Here is a 17,239-nt window from a genome sequence, read left to right on the forward strand (position 1 = left end):
CCATTTGTGCTCGTGAAAAAGTTCACAACATCTTGAAATATTATTTATGGATTCGTGAACTAGTTCATGATTCCTAGTACATGATTTACGTTCTATCTTGCGTACTTGTGATATTTATGAGAAATTCCTAATGCTTCCAGAATTATTATGAATTTCTCATAAATGTCACAAGTACGCAAGATAGAACGTAAATCCATGTAACAACGATTAAGCGAAAAAAATAATGAATATCATGATAGAACTCCTGATATCATGAACATGAGTCACAGCACTCCAGGTGTAATATTCGAAAGTAAGCTCGAGAATAAAATATGAATGATAGATAAACCAGACTCGTTTCATCAATGCCCTTATGTACAGATACTTGTTGTAGCATAATACAAGACCATTCTGTGAGATTTTCTGTTAACATTTATGAGAATATGCGGTTTATTATAGCGCGTTCGTTTCTCGTGGTTCTTTATCGGCCTAATGTAAAAAGGAAATAAACTTATCAGACCCAAATTCGAATTAGTGTAGTACCGACTGCACCGTGCTATTAAATACCTAATAATCCTCAAGGACCACTTCACTCTAAGCTGTTGCGCAAGATCTAATTCTGAATGATCAAAGTAAACCATTACTTCTCCCGATACAGAATGAGCCCGACACCGAAGCAAGGTGCAACCGGGCTTCGTATCGAATCAACAGAGCTGTGCTTTAATCCTGACAAAGTGCACCCGATTAAAACACCCCAAGTCCTGTTTATCCGCAGTAGCAGTAGTACCAATGTAGCCAATGAGAGCTGACTCTGTAGTTACAACAGCTTCACGTGGGTTGGTTTTTCGTGTGACAAGTGCAATGTTGTTGCTTCTCGTGTTCTTTTGCTACAGGGATTACTCGCTTCGAAAGACATATGGCGAATGAGATTATAGCTTATTATAGTGCTTCTAGAGGAAGCAAAGCACTTTTAGTACTACTCGTTGGTCCGTGGATATATAATATAACGTACCTAACCCAACTATTTGCAAACTGCAGCGCTTTGCTTCTTCTGTAGGCTACAATCTCTTTTCATATATTACACGTAGTGAATTTTCCAGTGTACCGTTTAACGAAACAGAACACAGCAGTAAAGTCACTTGGCCAGTGCAGCAAGTAACAATCATCAGTGGCCGACAATGAGCTCGGGGCCAAATTCTCTGAAAAATATATACTAATTTCGATCATCGAGCGGCGGTTTTAGATCGAATGTTGATTCTGGTATTGCATGCAGTAAGTGTCGCCAAAAAGTTATTTCCAACCAAAAAATGAGAAAATAGGTAATTGTTAACACTTTTTTTTTCTATTTGCTTAGTTGTTAAAATGCCATTTGTAACGGTTATTAAATTCTTTATTCCTAATTAAAATAAACTTGGTTCAAACTTTTTCTACCGTATCTGAAACAGATAGTAGATATTTAGTTTTTCAAGGGTGGATAAAGATATTGTAGCGATATACAGTGTTCAGACTTGACTCTAATTTATTGACCTACACAGAAAAAAATAGTTTGTAATTTTAAGTTTATTTTCATGCACATATTTGGAGCATGAATATAAATGTAAAATTAAGTTCCACCACAAATACACACGACTTGTTGTGCTTTCTTCAGTGAATTTTACTATAATTTTACACGTGGATTGAAAATTACAGTTTCTTTAAACGGAAAACCAATGCACTTCAATGTATTTTTACTCGAATACTGCTGTAAAATGAATGACATGTAATATTACACGAATGAAACGTAATTATCAATCAAATTTTTGATTCAATCGTTGTATGTTTACATTCGTATTGATTTACATGTCGTTTAAATTTCATTATTTTTTAGTGTGTACGGTGACGGTATGATAAAAATGATTTTAGTCTCCAATGATCATTGGTTGGCATATTGTGGCCCTTCGGTGAAATAGAATTTCTGGATTACACATGTAGCGTCCTTCCGAACTCAGAAACCTTAATACTTTCACTCGTTGAAATCCCACATTGTAACAAACAAATTCTTTACTATTTTGAGAACAAATTACAAGAATGAAATACTCAAAGATTATAGTTGATTAACAAACCAACTCGGTCATAATGGGAATATAAAGCTTTAATATATGTTGGGTTAGCTGTGAAGTACTGCGGCTACCGATTTAGATGAATATTTATGTCATTTGATGCAATATTATCGCATATATGATTCCATAGTCGTACGATATTTTCAATCCTTATTAAAAACATGAAATATATACACATATTAGTTCTAACTAGTCTACCCGAACTGTCTCATTGATTGGGGTGTGTGACTGTAATCTACATCCATGAAAGCATCCTGCGGACGCATTTCGTTGTTGGACATATCACATTTTCATTTACTATGATAATTGCATAGAAATCCTTAGATATTTTGTATTTCATATGCATTCTCGAGGTTGGAGAGTGAGCATTCACCGATGACCGAAACTCTTGTGAAACTTTCTCAACCACATTCAAATCTAGTCGAGTGAAAACGAACCAGAACATAGTTTTGGTCTAGTTAGTAATTAAAGTCAAAGAAATAGATATAGTTTTGGTAGTATTTGTCATAATCTTTTGATCGGAAATACATTGTGGATCCGAAAATGCAAGTTCTAAAGTAGCAATTATGCTGTGGCTAGAACGTAACGTAGAACCGGTGCTAATCGGAATTCATCCTGCGCTTCCCTATTATCATTGCACTTGTGGTTATGAAACAATTCAACCTTCCTAAATCGCATTCAAACCTACACTTTGTTGTGGCTCACCATCCAGAAAGATGGTGAAAGGCTAATGGAATGACCTCACAGTTTAGAGATGTGTTTTTGTTGTGGTTAAATTATTATGCTCGACCTTCTTGAAATATTGTTCACTAGAAAAAGACAACTTGTGGATATGTGGATGGTTACTGAGTGCGGCATTCAGATTCATCTCTGCCATATGTTGTTCCTTCAACTAAAAGCGAAAGGAAGCGAACCGCTCCGTTGGCGTCGTCGGGGTGATTGTGATGACCAGTCAGGCATGGAATCTGACACCATCTTTGTACCTGTGTGTATATGAATCTGCATTATGGTATCAAGCGATCGGTTGATGGTATACCGACCGCAATTTGTTGAAAGCGCGATGGTCTTCTTCCCGTCACATCTGGGTTATTAGTTATTTAGTGTGTGGTAATTTTTTTTCTTTTGCATACTAAATAACCAAACAGGCATGCATTAAAAGATCGTGCTTGCGAATTGCCCCGACCAAACTGAGATTCTCATAAGTGAAGGTGAGCGATGATCCGTCGAAAATATTCGTTGCAGTTTAAACTTGCCGTCTATTTAAGGGCATCCATTCAGCGATGTATGGTAGTAAGCTGAGCATCACTTATGAAAAGTGCAGTTCAGAACGATTGGTATTGAGCAATGGTTTTATAAGAGGAGTGCATATTTATGTATTGTGTTTCACATATTTGTTAATGCATTGTGGAAATGAAATCAAATATGGACTGCATGTTTTCACGTCAATGCTCCACATTTAATTTATTCCATTTTTGGGCGTAGTTGGAAGCCATACATTATTTAACCACATTGCTTATAAACATCAACGTTAATGAACCGCTATAGGTCTTGGTTAATGCAAGTTTCGCTCAGAAACACTAAAAACTGGGAGTATTACTTTTTATTCGATTAGCTTTGCTTAGCAATTATTTAGCTTAACGGCACAGCTGTACTTATTGCAATGAAAATAAATGTTCTATTCTGTGCATCTATTCTCACTGTAATAATCCAATTATCGCCTCGTTGACGTGCCAAATTTCACCGCATCGAAAAAGAGTCTGATTGAAACGCAATGCATTTTATTCCATTGCGTCGAAAAAATTCTAACTTTGCATCCAGATCATTTGTAAAACGAATCATTCTACTTTTTCACCTGATCAAAACAAGTTTATGGTTATCACGCACATGAAAGAAACTCATCAGCTGTTATAAGAAGAGTTGCGCTCGCAAGAAATAACCATGCGCAGACTAACAACTGGTAATGACCAGTTTCACATCAACCGTTGCATTGGTCCGAGCCGAATTTTATATGCAGATGAAAATAAAAAGTTGAATAACTTGCGAAAATTGAGCACTTATACCAGAAATTGAATTGCAATACATTTTCAAGTTTATGTTTATAGTTGGTCCGCACTGCTGATTCTTTCTTGTGTACCGGTCGCAGAAAGATTGTTTTGATTATGGTAGTATATTTGGAAAAACATGGCGATAATGTGTACCACCGTATTTCTGAACCAGGTGTTATAATACTAGGTCTATCCTAGCTTTTAACTAGCGCTTTTATTGTGAATTAATCATAAATCGATTTTCTAGCTAAAATAGGTGATGTATCAGTGTAATTTTTAATATATTTGTAGTGAAATAACGAGGCATGCCGTTGCGTATTGTTGCGGCACACCATGTGACGTTAGTTTTGCATGTTGTAGTATCGTCAGTCATATGAAACAATCAAAACAAGCTGGGTGGGTAACGTTAGAGACATAACCGAAATAAAGTAGAATACACTTTAGGCTGTTAATACGAAGGCTGCAATTTTTACTATATTCAGAAATGCTGTATTTAAACCAAATATTTTTGAATTCTTGATGGAAATATCGGTACACGTACATGGAATTTTCTTTTATAGCCAGTCCGATTGTTGCAGCTTCCCTTTTAAAAGGCAACAATGCCTCTTCCACTGCTCTACGCTCAACGCCAATGATGTCTATATTGATCGCAAAGCCAAAAAGCATGATGATGGTTCAGTGTTCTTGTGATGATGGTTCTGTTCCTTTGCATATCAGATCAGCAATAAATTTCGACTCCATATATTTTCCATAAATCCACGTCCTTTACAGAGACCAAGCGAGAGAGCAATAGCACCTTAGAATCTAGTACATTGGAACACGAGGACTACCTTGCAGGCAGCACACAGTGGGGCAGAATGCAATTTTCGACGCTCGAACCCTCTAGCGCCCTGGGTATGTATCCTGGAGGATTATCAATAAAGTCAAAGTATAATACAAAAAGTGTCTAAGAGTGATAGATGTTATCATGACATTTAAAGGGTGTTTTAATCATAAATATTAAACAAAAATATCTTCCATAAAATTTGTATTAACCGACGAAGCGGCAGATGGCGGCAGCTAGAATTTTGTTTGTAACGAGTAGAGACCTTTAACGTTATAACTACGAAGAGAAATAAGTGGTATGTATTCCATGTACACCAGACTGGAAAAGGAATCACCCAGCAGGGTATGTTATCGTGCGTCTTACCTATAGGCTTGTCGAAAGCTCAAGGAGGCAATGCCAAGGCCTGCTATGATGAACTCCACGTGTAGGCACTCACGTTGCGTGTGAGTGCATAGAGTGATACCGTAGATGTTCACAATACGGTACAACATATAGTTAAGACTCATTCGTAACCCACAGAAGTGAGACAAGGTGGGGCTTTTTTCTACAGACATATAAAATAAGGAAAAAATAAATAATTCATGTGAAATAATTCTAGCTCGCTTCAAAATTTTTGAGTAATCTAAAAATATGCAAATATTTGCTTGTTTTTGAATTCAAATATGATATTTAGTACTGAGAATAAATTTGTAAAGTAATTTCTAAAAAAAATTATTCAAGCGCTGGGTGCGTCTTGTCTTCCCAACTGCCTTATCGTTTTTAAGCTCTCGGATAATCTTCTGTCTAGAAATCAGTGAACAAAAATGTTGGTTTGTTTACCCCATGCTAATCGCCGGTTCCAAAAAAAATCGAAAAACGTACGGTACCGCACGAAACTAACCTTATATAGAACACTTATTAGACCGGTTGTCTTATCGACTATGCTGAACCAACGTACCTATTACACGTAACAGGAATAGAAATACCTATCCAATGGAATTAAAAGATTGAAAACACAGTATACTTTTTGAGTTGAAGATATTAAAAGACAAGCAAGCTGTTTACGGTAAAAGTTGAATAACTTGGTAACAGTTGAGATTTGATAGTTTGTGTAGCATGATTTTTGACGCCAAATATGATTCTCTATCACCCCTCTAGAGATTCATAACGATGAACCAAACACGATGTATATTATAGAGCTTCTTGGTTTAATTCCAGCGAATTAGTCTGCATACTCCCACAACTTCAAGTGCGCTCGGAAACTCATCTTAGTTGAATCTTTTGAGACTGATGAATATGTGTATAGTTTTGTTCGATCGCATCCGTCAGTCCCGATCCCCTACCTTTTTACTCGTCAACAGACACGAAAATAATGTACATTCAAGCGTTTCAGCCGCACTTGATTTTTAGCGAGCTTAATAAAACTTGAACTATTATTAAAATATTAAAATTTGCTGAGCAGGAAATGCCGCCTCCTGATTTTGCCGCTCGGGGCGCTTGCCCCCTTCGCCCCCCCCCCCCCTTAGCGCCGCCACATGTTTACTGCGTATTATACCGTGCAGACATTATAATAAAAATGTTGCTCGTTTGGTATGCGAGCAACGGAGCCTATAAAACGGACACGCGTGACTTGTATATACATTCTTAGAAAAAATTAAAATTACATTTGACGTAAACAACGTAAAGACGTATTTTTCCATCCGATATTAGGATTTTACATGCTATGATATGTAAAATTGAATATTGTGACTCTTTTAATGTAAAACTTAGGCTGAATGACTCAACTCACATTTTTACATGTAATTAGATGTAAATTTGTGTAAATTGAGACGCTCCTTTTATGTGCATTTGGCAAGACGTAAAGTTACACGACTTTTTTGCCGTGTATTGCTTCCCAGTATTTGATTGAGTCACTTAGATGCTACCTATTGACGGCTATTTTAAGTCTGCAAAATTTTGGATCTTCTCATCGCTTTTTAAAGATTTTCTGAAAACATTTTGCGAAACTGAATACAGAACACGTGCACTTTATTCGATCAGATGGTTCAATAATATAGCGATTTCGTGCAGTACAGCGATAGCTATTTGAATTTGAAAACTGGGAAAACATCTCATCTCATACTTTTGAAACAGGACTCCAGTATTGAAACGTTAGAAGTATTCTGCTTCAAAAATATAATGGATATTTTGATCAAAATTGGATTCATACGTATTAGATGAAATTTCAAAACTTGTTTCAAAATATTCGGAAAGATTGGATACGCGGTAGAGCTTAAACACATTATGCAGGTTCGGATGTATTTCTGGACAACAGAACACACATTATTGAGTCCTTGAAAAAGCTCCCAAATGAACCGAAACGTCGGATGGAGACATAATAGTGTTTTTTTGTAACACTTTAAAACTTTGTAGAAAATATACAATAAAAGGTAAGAGCTCGACCAAATTGCCTAAAAATAGGTTATGAATAAGCTGACTAACTCTGACTACAAAATCCTTACATCATTCTGCAACAAAGCGTGATCGTTCATCACGGTCTGGCACACAGTCCGCATGGTGTCCGCATTTTACCAACAGAGTTGGTCAGCTTAGATATGAGCTATAACGTCGAAATTTGTCAACCGATTTGCGAAAACTTATGTTTTCCTGAAAGCTCGACCGAATGCGCACATTTTTCTCTCAAACTGTTTTTCGCGATCACGCATCAAATCGTATATACTATAAAAGGACCGAATTAGATCAACCCATATTCTATAATTCACACACCGATTAAACAAAAATAGTTGATAGTCTCGCCCAAAACAAGATATTAAATAAAAGATATTGGCATGCAGATCCAAAATCACGATAATGTACTTGATTTAATTAATTGTTGTTACCAACAAAAATCTTGTTTTTCGGCTTACATGTTTTTCAAAAATTGCGTTCCGAAACAACATTCGCTCCTAGCGCACGCACACGAAAACTGAGAACCGCAAAATTTTGTGAGATTGGACAAATCTACATGACAGCCATAAAATGATATATACGCTTTTCATAATATTACCATAGCTGAGAAACTGCTGGGGATCCGAACTGGCCAGCGGTCTGAATTGGCACACTTTCCCCTACGTATTCTATTTTTCTTCATATTTTCCATTTTGACATGTATGTAAGTTTTCTTTTTTAAAATTCAACAAAAAAATTTCCACCATTATTTCACTCAGTCGCATTTTTTTTGTTTTGTTCATTAATTTCTAAATTTTTCTTTTCCGTTTTTTCCCGTTGTTTTGATTGCTTATTTTTATTTCGTTTGATTTATTCAATTGTTTTAGTTTCCTTCTTCTTTTTCTTCACTTTTTCATATAATCACTTTGGAATTTTTTCTGCTTGCCATTTTCTATATTTTTCGATTTATTTTTGTTTCATTTTTTTTGTTCTTGGCAAATTCTTTAAAAATATTCAGTTATTTCAATGTTTACATTTTTACTGTTCCCTCTTGCATTTTTCTTTTGTTTTATCATTTTTTTCTTCGTCTTTAACTTTATTTTACTTTTCATATCAAAAGTTAATTATATATTTTTTATTATTTAGTTTTTTACTATTTTTTTTCAATTTTCTTCAATCTTTATATGTGCGGATTTATTAACAAAATGTCCACATTGGTTTCTCGAAGATAGCTGAACCGATTTTTACAAACAAAGATTAAAATGAGTAATATAATATTTCCTTAGGCTGCTATTGAATTTAATTTTGATCCGACATCTCCTTACGGAGTTACGAGTTGAAGAGTATGGTTACATACACTCTTTTGTTATGATTTGTTCACATCGGTTTCTCGGAATTTTCTGAACCGATTTTGACAAACTTCTTTTTAAATGAAAGGTACAACGTTTCCATCAGCTGCTTTTGAATGTGTGAATTTGTGTGGATCCGAGTTCTCGTTCCTGAATTACAGTATGATGAGTACGATCACGCAGCAAATCCCGATTCTAACGAATTCTGCGATCACAATAAAAACGTGTAATTTTTCCGAAATGTAACCACAACTGCTTGAATTTGAAGATCTAGGTCAGTATCATTTATTCAAAACCTCTTTGGTCACATTTTCCACCATCGACGGATCCGGAAGCATCCAAATTCAGAATAATGGTTATATCGGTTTTTTGGAGATGGCTAGACCGATTTAATCAACTTAGTCCATAATGAAAGGTGTTGCGCCCCCGGAAACTGATATTAAATTCCATCGCCATCCGACTTCCGGCTGCGGAGTTACGAGTTGTGGAGAGCGGTCACATAGAAAATTACAATTGAAACAAATACCGCAATGAATGCAAAAAGGTAAAAATTTTCTAAAATTGGTTCCAAATAACTTGCATTTGCAATTCTAGGTTACTGACGGCCAACCAATGTATCGTTGACCGCATTAACCACCATAGACGGTTCCGGAAGTGCCCCGGGAAAGTTGCCATCTTTCAAAATTAACAAATTCACATCAGTTTCCCGGAGATGGTTCGGCAACATTGAACTCACGCTGGTTAGCCAATTAAATATAATATTTTTGTTTGTTTCAAGTGTGTCCACATGTTTCTTTTCAGGTTCGTGACAGTGGTGCTCATATATATGCTTACAAAGTGTAATATGAATGATGATATCTGACATGACATTTTCATAATGTTCTATTGTACGAACCAGCTATTAAATCATAGTTTGGATAAATGAGAAAGGCGTAATTGCTTCTCTAGGTGGATTAACACAGGTTTTTTAAATGTGTTATTTTGTTTGTTCTTTTATGTTTCATATTTTGCTTTATTTTATACTTTTTATTCATTTCTTAAATTGCATAGATTTCTACCATACCACTTTTTCTCTTTTTTTGAATTTCACAGTTTAAAACAAACCCAGTTTCTTCATTTTGTTTCGATTAAGTTTGAGCCTTGAATCTCTTTAGAAAAATCTCTGACCATATATGCAGAGTTGGAGTCAGACTTCCCATGAACATCGACAAGTTTGTATCTGTGTACAAAATTTCGTGCATGCGTTCAACCTCAAACATGCTTTGTTTCGATGGTTCGCCTCGAACATCGAACACATGCGAACGATGTACGAACTCTAGTTCAAACATCCATTTACGTACAACGGGTGCGTACACGAGAACGATTCGCACAGGGCAAAAAGAGTCAACGCTAGTGATGATGAGAGTGAGAAAGAGAAAACTGAAACCACGAACCTATGTGTACGCACATCGTGTACGTACATGGGGTTCGTTTGAGCAGGCGAACATGTGCACGTGTTTTTGTACAAAACAGCGTGTTTGAGTTTGTACACGAAGTGTGGGTTTAATATGAGCACAGAACCAGAGCGAACATTGTGTACGATGTTCATTTGGGAAGACTGGTTGGAGTTTAACTCAGGTGAACTGCGTACAAGGAAATTGATTTACAAACGACGTTATATTCGTGCTTTAACATTTTTATTATTCTCGATTCATGGAGGTTTTATTCATATCCATTGGTTTCATATCAATCTTGTTTACTGTGTAGTAAATTTTCATTTATGTTTTATTGTTCTGTTTATTTTTCCAATGTTTATCGTTTTTTCCGATTCTTAAAAGTTTGTAATTTGTTTTTCTAGTTTCTTTTTTTTTCGATTTTTGCGATTGTTATGTTTTTTCGCTGTTAGTATCTCTTGCTATTTTCATTTTTTCGTTTTTAAAATGTACATTTATTGCATGGTTTGGATCTGTCCGATTTTCCATTTTTCTAATCATTTTTGGCTTGCATTTTTTGATAGTGCTACGTTTTCTTTAAATTTTGCACTTCAACCAATATTATTCCATTTTTTCCAATCTTTTCCTCTTTTTTAACTCTCTGCCCTCCAAAATTTTACTTTGCTTAAAGAAGCTGTTGAAGATTGCTTTTGATATGAGAAAATTGAAAAAAAAACATTGTTACGCAAGTTACGAATTTTTTATTTAATCGTTAAAAAATCCCAGAGAGTAATTTCCGGTGAGTTCACAACAAAATTCCACAGCGACAGTGAACTGTTATCAGTTAGCAACTTACCAATTTTGATTTTCATTTTTGCAAACAATTGAAATAGTGTAATAATTTTAATGTTTTTCTCGTTTCCACATCTCGTTTTCCACATTCAACGTCGTGTAAGAGATGGGAATGTTACAAAGAGGACTTATAGTAGTGACAACATACAATCGTTATTTGATTATTCTACAACGAATCCTTCGAAAAGGCGGAGTTGGGCAGCAGAATACTTGATTTTTTTTTTTAATTTTTGGTCATGTATTTTTTTATATTTGTTGTTTTATTCTTGTATTGTTCTTCATCTATAATTTGTCCATCTTTTTTTATTTATATTTTCTAAAATTTATTTCATTTCCATTCATTGATCGATCAGCTTTATCTTCTTTTTGAAAAAAGTATTGAAAATATAGGAGCCCTTTTCGATGATTTTCTGTGCAATTTCGCTTATTCTGGCCAATCCCGTTGTAGCATCTTTGAATTGTAAGCTCGTGCTCATGAAGTGGTATTGAGAAAAACTTCAATAAATTAACAAACCTAAGGTTATTCGAATCTGGTTGTTGAACTGATACACTATATTACAAACAAAAGCAGTAAAAATCTGTTGTCTAACTATAAAGTTGCTCTTCACTATACTTAGCAGAGCACTATTTTTTCCAATGATTCTCAGAGTTTACATATTTTTGGGGCCCTTATTTTCTCTCAGGAAATATTGCAGTTTTGCCTTTTATTTCTTTTCAAATTAAGAAAACATACAACCGAATTGTAGAATCCGGAAAGTTTCTGCTTTTCTGCAGAATCTATTTTTCAGTCAACTTGATTGAAATATGTAACTAATTCTGTTCCTATCACTCTTGCTCATTGCAGGCCCAGCGAGGATCGGTCCGCTTTAATCAGAGACTGCCGCCGTCGACATCTTCATCGAGACCATGGGCGGACGATACGTTGCTGTTGGTTAGCGAAGAAAATTTCAGTCGAAGTGAGTCTCCGATTGTCCGGCGTCGCCAATCCACTATTTCGACAACGGCAGCGGCGGCGGCGGGACCAGTAGTAACTAGTTCCCGTAGAAGGACAAGACCGCCAGTGCAACCGCAAGCGCAAAGCCGATCATTCGTAGATGGCAAGGAAGAACAGTTTGCAGTACAGCGAACAACGAAAGAGCAGCCAGCACCGAGCTTACGAACCGAGATTGTCTACCAGAATGATAACTCAAGAAGTACGGAAAAGAGTTTCGAGGATAAACCGTCGACTAGGCGAAAGAGTCGACAGAGAGGATTCAGGAATGAGATCTTGCAAAGCAGTAGCAGCAGTACGACAACGGCGGCTAGTACGGGAATTGAAAAGAAGCTCAGTAGATTGACGGATGGTGGGAAGTTCTCCAATGAAGTTGAAGAAGGAAATTTTAGCTCATCGGTAAGGACTGTTGATAATCGGTCTAGAGGTAAGGCTAAAGCTATTTCCAAAGAACACGTGGAAGATGTGGCTTCAGAAGAGAACTACCCTGAAGAGTTCAAGAAGCTATTGAAAGCGAAGCTCTTGGAAGGCAAGGTGAAGAATGTTTCTCCTAATAGATTCGATGTGGCGACGGTGAAAAGCTTGTCAAAAAGTAAAGAAATACAAGATGTTCCACGTTTTAAAGTAAAACTTTTAAGTACTACCACTTCCGGACCTACAACTACTGTGAAACTAATTACTCCTCGTCCAACTAGAACATTTAGTAGCTCTTCTACCTTGAGTGAATCTAGAACAACAAATAAAGCAACGACTCCTGCAGAGGAGATTTCAATAAAACCGACACCTAGATCTGCGAGAAAATTGCACACTCCTCGGACCAGAGTTCCATTGCAAACCACTACTCCCGAGTCCATATCTGACACTACAACCACAACCCCTAGGCCTACCAGAGCCTTCTCTCGTAAACCCAGCGTCGTCAGTTTGTTGACATCTACAACCACTCCATCGACAACTACACCACGAAAACCTTACGTTCCCGCAAGTCGAAGCCCAGCACAGGGTAAACGAACATTTGCATCCACATCGGAATCGACTGGATCCATTGATCCGGCGGAACATGCCACTTCGAAACGAATACCCAACGACAACAGCTTCGTGATTGCTTCCTTACGCAATCCCAGCCCATTCCGGTCGGCCCAACATTCATCGTTCCAGAAGAAACCTCGTAAACCAGCAACCGAATACAACAGTGACGATCTCAAACCAGTGATTATCCCATCTCGCTCCAAAGCTCCCTCGCCAATAAGTGCAGTAAGTTATTCGAAAATATCACGAAGGTCTAGCTATAGCAAACACAAATGATATCATTTCCGTTTGAGCAAACAATTATTTCCTGTGTTCTAATCTAGAATCTCATTTCCTCTACCTTTCACCCCCTTTACGATTACTGTCTTTATTATCGTCCTACCGTACAGCTGAAGCGGTCGCAATCATCGGCCGGTGCCCGAGTGGGCACTCGATTCGAATCCAGTCTTAAGAAGGCTCCGGTCTACACACCGACCGTACCGACCTTCACCGCACCACCGACCACGGTAAGTTAGTAACCACCGTCCGGCCATTATAATGCAACAATAGTTTGTAGGTAGTTGAAAACTAGAACCGTCTAATTTGCCATTGATCCGGATGACACACCTTCCCCCCGCGCGCGTCATTCTCCCATTCCTTATCATTATTATTGAAGTGATAACCCGCACAGGGAAAATTGCCAACTCGTAGGTACCTACCGTTTATTCGATTGTATTTACCGTAGTCACGTGGTCACACGCGGGGTTTTGTACGGGACAATCGAACTTGTATGGGGGTGGTGCATTCCTTCGTTCGCCTAGAATAGAAGTGTTGAGTGTCTTATATAATGGCCATACATGGGGATGCACTGCAGAAGGGAAAGAAAACGAGAGAGACAGAGACAGAGAGATTTCTCAGGATTATTAGAGTGTAATTGAAAAATAGTTCATAGAGGCGATGCGGGAATAGCCAACAAGTGCAATCGTTGCACCGGGCTTCACTTTGTTAGGGCTGAAGATTTTATTCGAACGTGTAGGATAGTACATAAAGTTTTAGGTGATGCGGTCTGTTGGTTTCAGTTTGTCCATTCAATTCTTTTCAAACGGTAATATTTTCAATTCAAATCGGTGAGTGTTTTGATGGGTTTTGACACGTGTCTGGTTACTGGTTGGAAAAACAAATTAGAATAGTGTATTGGATAATTCGTCTGTACAATAGCATGGCTGTGTTAATGTTTATAATTAATTAACAGTTCTTTTCCAGTAGTAAACAATGTACTCATTGCAGTGTTGCCACATTTTCAAACATATCTGGAAAGTTACGACTATTTCTGGAACGGATTCCGTTCCGCATAGACTATAAACTGTATTCAATATATTCGGAAACTCACGTATTTGTATCTATCGCACTTTGCGTATACATTTTACTATAGAGAATAGGAAGCAATTGTCAGTATTATAGTCTTTTTTGGTGGTACCCAAGGGGGAAACAGATCGAAATGGTGAGTTAAACAAAAATAATTATGGAAAAATTCCCCCCAGAGGCAGGATTCGAACCTGCAACCCTTGAGAGTCCGGCCCAACGTTCTAGGAAATAAAGTATTAGCACATACGTCAAAACCCACAAATATGAATTAATTATTTAATTTGGGTTCACTCCCGTCTTTGTTGCCTGAGCAAGAGGCCAGATATCTACAGTCTCCATTGGCTGTCACCCACCGAAGTAGATGGGTAATGAACTAAAATTCAGACAACATACGATAATGTGGAAATTAAACTGAGCAAATGTATTGGGTGGCCGTGGCGGTTGTGTGTGATCTCGCTCTAGAAGCAGTGGTACGATCACTGTCGCCATTGCGATAATCATATGTTCTTCCTGGGACGTCATCATAGCCCAGGGATAGGATAAGGGATTGTGCATTTGGTCGGAGTCTCAAGGGTTGTAGGTTCGAATCCTGCCTCTGGGGGTAATTTTTTCACATAATTGCTTTCGTTTACCTCACCGTTTCGATCTGTTTTCCCCGTTGGATACCACCAAAAAGTCTTAAATAAGGTATTGGCACTTACTTCGAAACACAAAAAAATGAATTAATTGTTTAACATTCTATTGCTGAAATTATAAAGGGATTCAACGAGATTGTGGCCGATCAGAAAATATGATCATCGCCGACTCGAACGAAACTTTTCAGTTGTGTTCGGTTTATGACTTTCCATAATTTGTACTGGCAATTAGAATATTTTAAAAACGAGAGCAATTTTTCGAAAGGGTGTAGAAGTACACTTTGCATACACTAATTTAAAAAAAAAACTTTTTGTTCGATTACCGTATTTTGTGCATCGAAACTATCCGGGAATATACACTGAAAGAAAGATGACATTTCTTACAAAAACAAAAATATGATTCAACTATATAGTTGAATCATCAGATCATATAGTTTAATCATTGTTTTCGTGTAGATTTCAAATGGTTCCCGATATCATCTTGATGTCATAAGGAAAGTTATAGATAATTTGACTACATTTTAGAATTGCAATGAACATTTCGATTTAAAATCATATGGAATAATTTTCTGCAAGAAAAACGCCTGCTTTTAAAAAATCATTTTTGTCGTAATTTATGCGGCAATCGGAATTTGTTAGACAATTTTTGTGAATATTTCCTAGCGGTCGCGCAAATAACTCGGCTACTTCAGCTATCAAACATTTGGAAACGGTAGAATCATTTTTTCGCAAAGGTCACTGTGCTGATTCAAATTATTAGGGGAACTGTGGGTAAGACGGATACATGGTTATTTTAGGCATAAAACATTAAAACTTCAATTGTGTTGTATGTCTGCTCTATTATTATGGGTAACCTTCAATTATGAACCACTCAGTAGGCCTTGAGTACTGCTAACCGTGTATAATAGAGTGACAAGAAAAAATGACCCCTATCGGCCCAGTCCTGAGTCGATTCCTAGTCCCATCAGGAGTACTTGCTCCAAATTTGAAGCAAATCGGACAAGTTTAGCTACCGGACCAACGTGCCTGAAGTTTGTATGGGATTTTTCGACAATTTGCATGGAGAAACCCCACTAGCTCGCATTTTCACCACTAGGTGGCACTGTGTGCATCGTATTATGACTATAAGTGAAAATTAGAAAGATAATTTAATTGTCTACAACTTTGTCGAAGACTGCTAGTCAATTTAGCTTTGTTGAAAGATGTTATTAAACTTTTAACGAAGTGATGTCTGAGTCAGTTTTGCATGGGGCCAAGCAGTGCTTGGTTGTGTATCACTACCTGATTCCCACGAACTAAACATTTTTGTGAAATAATGGTTAGGTTTAGCTCAATAATATGTTCAGAAGAATGATAGTAAATGATACGAGCCAAGTTTTGGTTAGAACATTTTAGTTCCACATGTTACCGCATAGAGGGCGCCAACACTAACTTTTCAATGGAGAGAGATAGAGATTAGGTGTCTTTTACAAAGTTGTAGAAGAGACATTTTTCAGTAACTTTTCTGAGAAAAGTTAGTGTTAGCGCCCTCTATGCAGTCACAGGTGGAACTAATTTTTTTAAACAAAACATAACTCGTACTATGTACTACAATTCTTCTGAACATACTATTCAGCTAAATCTAACCATTATTTTCCAAAAATGAATAGTACACACAATACACTGCTAGGCCCCATGCAAAACTTACTCAGCCATCACTTCGTTAAAAGTTTAATAACTTCTATCAACAAAGCCGGATTGAGCTAGACTTGTCCGATTTGCTTCAAAATTGGTACAAGTACTCCCGGTGAGATTAGGAATCGACTAAGGGGTGGACCGATTGAGTTTTCAAAAATTTATTATTTTTCTGGGCAGTCTAGTGTACAATTTAAGCAAACATTGATCATTAGTAGTGCAGCTTCGTGCGGATGTAATTTTCAAGTTTCCAATTTTAATGTTTATTGAGGAAAAAAAAATTCTTTTTCGTGGATTGTTCCCTTTATTTCGATAATGTAACACTTAAGTGACAGCTTTGTGGAAAATAACGAGTAACGCAGTCTGTAGAAAGGTGAGATATTTCTTCGTTTTTTAGTTCTTTAAAAAATGATACTTATTGGTTTTTGTAACATAATCCCTCTGGGCACTCGAAAGCCAACATATGGAGCTACATGTTGACAAAAACATGTTCTTACTATGTTATATATCAGTATATCTTTAACATGTCCGTCTTACCCCCAGTTCCCCTACAGGTATGTTCCTACTTCTGTTTAATTGGGCAGTCATAGTACACCTTTAT

General features: G+C 37.0%; 1 protein-coding gene across 3 annotated transcripts in view; it reads left to right on the top strand.

The window, feature by feature from the left end:
* The window catches only part of LOC131688719 (mucin-2-like), a 155,899-nt gene that overhangs the window by 100,310 nt on the left and 38,350 nt on the right, over positions 1 to 17,239 (top strand). For all 3 annotated transcript variants that reach the window (XM_058973186.1, XM_058973187.1, XM_058973188.1), the window contains exons 3-4: positions 11,813 to 13,210; positions 13,375 to 13,491. In XM_058973186.1, the coding sequence (XP_058829169.1) occupies positions 11,813 to 13,210; positions 13,375 to 13,491 (1,515 nt within the window). The remainder of the gene's footprint in view (positions 1 to 11,812; positions 13,211 to 13,374; positions 13,492 to 17,239) is intronic.

The sequence above is a fragment of the Topomyia yanbarensis genome, chromosome 3 (genome assembly GCF_030247195.1).
Source record: "Topomyia yanbarensis strain Yona2022 chromosome 3, ASM3024719v1, whole genome shotgun sequence".
NCBI classification, from domain to species: Eukaryota; Metazoa; Arthropoda; class Insecta; order Diptera; family Culicidae; genus Topomyia; species Topomyia yanbarensis.